The sequence below is a fragment of the Procambarus clarkii genome, chromosome 51, assembly GCF_040958095.1.
Source record: "Procambarus clarkii isolate CNS0578487 chromosome 51, FALCON_Pclarkii_2.0, whole genome shotgun sequence".
NCBI classification, from domain to species: domain Eukaryota; kingdom Metazoa; phylum Arthropoda; class Malacostraca; order Decapoda; family Cambaridae; genus Procambarus; species Procambarus clarkii.
Genome location: NC_091200.1, coordinates 11,565,670 through 11,573,169, shown reverse-complemented (window position 1 = coordinate 11,573,169; position 7,500 = coordinate 11,565,670). Strand labels below are relative to the sequence as shown.

Sequence of the window (7,500 nt, the reverse complement as noted above, 5' to 3'; positions counted from 1 at the left end):
GGTCTTTGGGGGCGTCATATGTTAGTGGCAGGTATATACAGGTGTATAATAAGGCTGCGGATGTCAAGGAGTTGAGTATATATATATACCTGACTATGTTGAAATACTTGCAGATGTGCAGCTGGGCTGTGAATGATAACACATGTTATGACGTAACACATGTTATGACGCACATATTCAAATCTACGCTTTGTTTTTTTGTCTGTCGAATAATATCGATGTGTGTGTGTCTGGCTGTTATAGAAACTCCACGACCAAGATTGGACCGTCTATGCATCCCAATCCTGCCTCTTAGGTGATTGGAAACCCCATCCACGTTCCTGCAATTGAAGCGACTCATCATCACCACAAAGGGGGATGACAGTGTTTAAGCCAGACACCTGACTTAGTAAGACAGTAAATAAGTCAGTATTTGACTTACGCTCTCTCTCGGTCCTGTTGAAAGCTATATGGACCAATACGTGCTTAGTTTACTGGTGACCCCCCCCCAAACCCTGTTAATGCTGGGGGTCTGACCCCCCCCCCCTCTGGTGATGCTTGGGGTCTGACCCCCCCCTTCGGAGATGCTGGGGTCAGCTTGCGTGTTAAGTAGTAAGCTTGTTGTCCCATCTGACAGGTCAGTTAGGCTGCTCACTCCTTCATTTTTATCCCAGTTTATTAAACTGCTCCACCGACGTTTAAAGCGTTTGTTTTTGTTTTCGAGTTACTGGCAAACAAACAGGGAGAAACAGGCGCCTGGGGAAAATCAATCGACGATGCTTCGAATCTGGTGAGTATAAAACGAATCAGTTTTGATTCACCCGAATCGTGGTAGCTGGTTAATTCAAGATCTCAGCCCGTCTGCTGTGCAGAAAAGAGGGATTGACAGATGTTAATCATCTTGCCTGAGACAGTTAAGCAAGTCCCAGCTGTGTCTGGGTACAAGTGACAGGATGATCAACCCAGCGGGTTTTCTTCCTATTGGGGAGTGTCGTATATGCTGCTATGGCGGTGTGTCCACTCACAAGATGAGTGGCGCTGCCCAATACTGTCACTATGGTGGTGTGTCCACTCACAAGATGAGTGGCGCTGCCCAATACTGTCACTATGGTGGTGTGTCCACTCACAAGATGAGTGGCGCTGCCCAATACTGTCACTATGGTGGTGTGTCCACTCACAAGATGAGTGGAGCTGCCCAATACTGTCACTATGGTGGTGTGTCCACTCACAAGATGAGTGGCGCTGCCCAATAAACTCGCCCCTCGGGGCAAAATTAAAAAAAAACAAAATTATCCCTTGGGGCACAAATAGAACAAAATTAATTAAAGAAACACACATATGGCGATCAAGCTGTTATGAAGCCCCCAGTGACGTGAGACCAAGCTATATACTGCAGCGACGGAATCAAGAAGTCCCGAGTCGCGCCCAAGACTAGCATAGAGTGTTGTTGAAGCTGCGGCCGGGAGCTGAGGCATGTTTTGAGGTCACGGATCACTGAACAAGGCTGTTCCTGTTTGTCCATTTTTTTGTCGACGAAGGTCATCGGGTTGTTGTGGTAGGCAAGTTGCCCTCGCTGGCTGGCTGGCTGGCTGGCTGGCGGCAGTGATCACTATGTTGGACATCTCTCCTTGATGGCTTTTAACATTCACATTAACTTTTAACGGTTAAAAAGTCACATAAGATGAAAAAAGTGTCCCCGAGTGCATAAGGGGGGTAGCGCTGGTGTCAAGATGTTATTGCTGGCATTGTTGTATTTTCACCAGATTTGCCGACTGGCACAGTGCCATTCTCAGTCAGCATTCAACATGCAACTCTGTTGTTATTGGATTCGTAATGTAATGGAAAGTAGGTCTTCTGTTTTGAAATGCAAAATTTCATTTACACAGGCGAATTCAGGCAGGCAGGCATGCATTCACACCTGCTTGCATTAGGAAGTCATGTGGTGGAGGCAGACTCCATAAACAATTTTAAATGTAGATTTGATAGAGCCCAATAGGCTCCAGAAATTGACAGTTGAGAGGCGGGACCAAGAAGCCAAAGATCAACCCCCGCAAGCACAACTAGATGACCACACACACACACACACACACACACACACACACACACACACACACACACACACACACACACACACACACACACACATACACAGCCTCTGTGTAATATTTCTAGCACACAACAGATGCATATTGACATGTGAGGCTACAGGTGTCCTAGTAACAGCTAATGCAACACTTGCCTTGTACTCATGTTCCTCTACATGTTCACTATCGTGGCACTTATTGCCTGCACCTTCATCACATTCATCTCTCAACATCATCACATTCACACTAGATTGCAGAATTTGATGATCAAGCCTCTGGACATAAGGAAACTCCTTCATGAGGAGACTAATGCAACCTAATTTGCATTTCCTGAACAGCAACGAGCATGGGCATAAAATATATATATATAAATGCATTTAATACTTTAACAAAGGAGATTTATGTATGCTTAAAAGAAAATATCATAATAAAAGTCAGAACACGAAATTGTGGCATCAAAACAGATATAATATTTAGAGTTAAACAAAATAGTAAAAACTGGATTATAAAATCAGTTGCAGAGTTGCAGAGCATGTTGCCAAAGTAAGTTTATAGAGTCAGGGTTACTGGAAGGTTTCACACTCACATAGTCTACATGAATAAATGAATAAATGAGTAAATGAGTAACTGTTATTGGGTATTTAACCTGTGTTTTTAACCTAAGGGTCACCATCTCCAGTGACCTCTATGGGGGACAGGAAGCCGCCTGCTTGCAACAGGTTTCCCCATTATTCCTGAGGATTTTCTTTTTCTGTGGGATTTGGAACTGTTTGTTACTCAATGAGTGAACAAGTACATCCGGTTTCTGTTTCTGTTTTCGTACCTCAGCTTTCTGTTCCACACACCGTTGCTTGTTAAGCTTGAAATTGTTGCCCCCCCTTGTGTGTGTGTGTGCGCGCGCGCGCGTGTGTGTGTGTGTGTGTGTGTGTGTGTGTGTGTGTGTGTGTGTGTGTGTGTGCGCGCGCTACATTGGACATTTTAAAGTGGTCTGCATTAATATATTATTTTTTTGTATTTTTAAGGTCTTGATGAACAAATCAGCCCTGTCTCGTCCGGTTTGTAGTGCTGTTAGTCTTGACCCTTAACATTTCTCGTTAACACAGGTGATTAAGGACATACCACAGGAGGACATACCACAGGAGGACATACCACAGGAGGACATACCACAGGAGGACATACCACAGAAGTGATGGAGCTACATACCACTGAAACACACAGACACAAAACAGAACCTTTCACACAGAAGAGAAGTAGAGGAGAAGACAAATTTGAACCCCCCAACCCAACAGACAACACGAGGATGCCAAAAACAGGAACGATAAAACATGAACCAGTATTAAGAAGAGAAAATACACAATGAAACCACAACAGCCTGGCATATCCATGAGAACATCTGGGGAGTAGGACGACGGGATCGAACCACCGTACTGGTGACCCCCAAACGCGCTCAGGAACCCATGGATCACGATGGATTAATTAAAAGTTAAACAATGTGTAGTCCGTCAAACCCACTGGGAGTTTGAAGGAACAGAGCTGGCAGCACATATATTTTTTACATATAAGTTATATACTCTATAGGCAAAAGAGTTTGGAAGCAGACAAACATGAGGCGGGGCTCTAGAGCTGGAGCTCCCACACAAATTTAGGTAAGCAGGAGTGTCTAAACACACGAACGGTGGATAGAACAAACACAAACAAACACACACATATACACACACACACACACACACAAACACACAAAACAATGGAATGAACAAATATATGCTTAACAAAACGGACTGACGAACGAACACGCACATAAACAGAGAGCAGAGAGTCCTTTTGAAGACCAGAGAGCTCTTAAGAGACCGAAAGAGTCCTTCAGAGGAGACCAGAGAGTTCTTCAGAGACCAGAGAAATCCTTCAGAAGTGAGGCAAGAACAGGATAAGCATCATCAAGAACAATAGTGAGGATGAAGGATCTGTGGTCAGGGCTATCTCACCCCCCTCCCCCTCCTCCTCCTCCTTCTCCTTCTACATCCTATTCTTCCGCTTCCCCTACTCCTTCACCCCCTCCTCCTCCTCCCCATCCACACACACCCCAAGTCCTTCCTCTCACTTTCTGCCCCCTTTCTCCTCCCCTCAATTCTTTAATATTCACTTCTTCCCTATTCCTTACCTACCCTTTCCTTAACTCCTAAATCTCCCTTCCTGCCCTTCCCCACTATCACCATCTCTCTCACTCTCTCTCTCTCTCATTCCCTTCCCTTAGTTAATGTCTGAAAATGTAAGTCTGATTTCGATTGCTTAGTACGGTAATCGAAAGTACACATGTTTGGTGCAGCCGGTCGGCCGAGCAGACAGCACGCTGGACTTGTGATCCTGTGGTCCTGGGTTCGATCCCAGGCGCCGGCGAAAAACAATGGGCAGAGTTTCTTTTCAGAGGTACCTGGGTGTTAGTCAGCTGTCACGGGCTGCTTCCTGGGGGTGGAGGCCTGGTCGAGGACCGGGCCGCGGGGACACTAAAAAAAAAAAAAAGCCCCGAAGTCATCTCAAGATAACCTCAAGAAAGCCAGTTTTGTAATGGGTGTGTATGTATACATGTTTGTATGAGTATGTATACATGTTTGTATGACTATGTGTACATGTATGAGTATGTGTACATATATATATAACATTAATAATGGTGTAACTAGCGTCAAAAGATTGTTATTTGCTTAGCTAAACGAACTAGAGGGTTCAGTTCCTGAAGCGATTATGTGCCTCTGTAATCCTTTACACCACCGCCCACGGGATGGGGTATGGGGTGCATAATAAAGAAAGAAATTGATTGATTGGGGTTGTGTATCAGTTAAGAATAAAGTGTGATAATAAGTGTGTTTGTATATGTAGTAAAGCTGTTCCCGTGACGCTCACATGTGTCATTCGTGTAGAATGACACATGAATGACACATGATGATGATGTGTAACTTGTCCCCCAAGTTAGAAAATGTGATGAATGAGTTATTTATTTTGAAGCTGATTTGATCTTCTCTACATGACCTTCCTGGCGTCCTCTGCTTGCTACTACGCAGCTTGGCGCTTGTTGTCGCTCTCTCTCTCTCCCTCCTGCATGTCGTGTGTACTCCCCCCTCTCACTCCCCCCCTCTCACCTCTACTCTCCCTCACCCCCTCACTTTCTCCCCTGTATGTCTTCTCTCCCTTTCCTTACACTCTTCCCTCTATCCCTCACCTTCGGTTTCTCTGACTTCTACTTTTCCCCCTGTCTCTTCTTTCCACCTGTCCTCCTCTTTCTCCCTCACTCCCCCCCTCCCCTTTCCATTCTCACCCTTATCCAATATTATATTTTCTCTCTCTCACCCTATCTTTACCCCACCTTCCCCTCCCCTCACCCCCCCCACCTCCCCCCTCCCTTACCCCACCACCCCCCTCCCTCACCCCACCACCCCCCTCCCTCACCCCACCTCCCCCCTCCCTCACCCCCCCTCCCTCACCCCCCACAGTGACCACTTTCTCTTCAACATCAATATTGGAAAGGCTGCATCCTTCTTTGCTTGTTTTCAATGCTACAGCAACTATCCCAATAATTTGTTTCTTGTCTCCTATCTATGCATTCTCTTGCTTAACTCTACCATATATTGCACAGCAACACGTGCAACAACACTTCCTCTTAGACGAACAATAAACAAGACAAAATATCATTCGTAAACTCGAATACAAAAATAAATGCACTAATTTCAACATCTTCGAAGATGGATATAAGGAACGACTTATAGGAACGCATATAAGGAACATTCCAGGATAATATATAATACTGTCTTAGTATGTTATACAGACTTTATACCTGTCTGAGGAAGAGGAAAAATTGTGTAAGACATAATGAACCTAGTCATATGGAAATGCCAGGAGGCCGAAGAAAGATTTATACCAACAGTAAAGGAAAAAAGTAGGAGGGAATATGACCCATGGTTTAATAGACAGTTTCAGGAAGCAAAAATGAGAAGTAGGATTGAGTGGAGGAAGTACAGAAGACAAAGGACAGAGGACAACAGGATCAGATGCAACAGAGCTAGGAACGATTACATTAACATGAGTCTATCGAAAACAAATTATGAGAACGGTATTGCGATCAAAGCGAAAAAGCAACCTAAATTACTATACAGCCATATAAGAAGGAAAACGTCAGTGAACGATCAAGTGACAAGACTAAGGAAAACAGAGGGGGCATGTACAGAAAGTGACAAGGAAATCTGCGAGGCACTGAATGCCTGTTTCCATGGAGTGTTCACTACTGAGCCTGAGCAGCTCCCATTGTTTAGAAGAGATTATCCTAGATGAAAGACTATCAGATATAGAGGTGACAGCAGAGGAGGTAATGAAACAGTTGACAACACTGGATGAAACTAAAGCGGTTGGACTAGACAAAGTATCACCGTGGATACTAAAAGAGGCAGCGCAGGCCCTCAGTGTGCCTCTGGCAAGGATCTTTATTGAGTCACTTATGAATGCAAAGTTGCCCAGTTGCTGGAAGAAGGCAAATGTGGTACCAGTTTTTATGAAGGGGGATAGGGAGGAGGCACTTAACTACATACCTGTATCACTGACAAGCATCCCCTGCAAAATACTTTGAAAGAATAATTAGGCTAAGACTTGCTGCACACCTGGAGAGCATTAGGTTTGTAAACAAACATCAACATGGGTTCAGTGAGGGTTAATCATACCTAACAAACCTTCTGAAATTCTATGATAAAATAGCAAGAATAAGGCAGGACAGGGAAGGCTGGGCAGACTGCATATTTCAGGACTGCCGAAAAGGCTTTGATACGGTACCGCACAGTAGACTGCTATACAAACTTGAGAGGCAGGCAGGAGTAAGCGGAAAGGCCCTAGTATGGGTGAAGAACTACCTAACAGGAAGGAACCAGAGAGTAACGGTAAGGGGCGAGAAGTCGGACTGGCGAACAGTAACGAGTCGAGTACCTCAAGGATCGGTGCTGGGACCAGTTCTATTTATAATATACGTAAATTACATGTTTACAGGAGCAGAGTCCTATATGTCGATGTTCGCAGATGATGCAAAATTAATGAGAAGAGTAGTGATACATGAGGACTGTAGGATCCTCCAAGAGGACTTGAACAGGTTGCAGAAAAGATCAGAGAAATGGCTACAGGAATTCAACACATGCAAATGTAAAGTTATCCTATTCGTTCTAATAGGATCTGAGACCCTTGATCCATGGGCAGAGAACGCAAGGTTTCTTAAGGATCTTGGTTGCAGGCTCATTGACACTACAAGAGACCCTAGAGCGGCAAGTTTTCTCTTTCAGCGCCTCAGTGTGGCGATCCAGAGGGGGAATGCCCGCTGCGTCCTCGGTTCCTGCCCGGCGTCGGAGGAGTTCGAAGAAATCTACAGCCTCTAGGAAACAAACTTCCTTTTATTTTCTCTTAATCTTAACTT

At 44.8% G+C, this 7,500-nt stretch overlaps 1 protein-coding gene across 1 annotated transcript in view; it reads right to left on the bottom strand.

Annotated features, from left to right (window-relative positions):
- Positions 1-2,362, bottom strand: part of LOC138351985 (uncharacterized) — a 33,525-nt gene extending 31,163 nt beyond the window's left edge. The window contains exon 1 of the mRNA XM_069304160.1: positions 2,219-2,362. Coding sequence (XP_069160261.1) covers positions 2,219-2,362 — 144 coding nt within the window. The remainder of the gene's footprint in view (positions 1-2,218) is intronic.
- Positions 2,363-7,500: the final 5,138 nt, after the last annotated feature.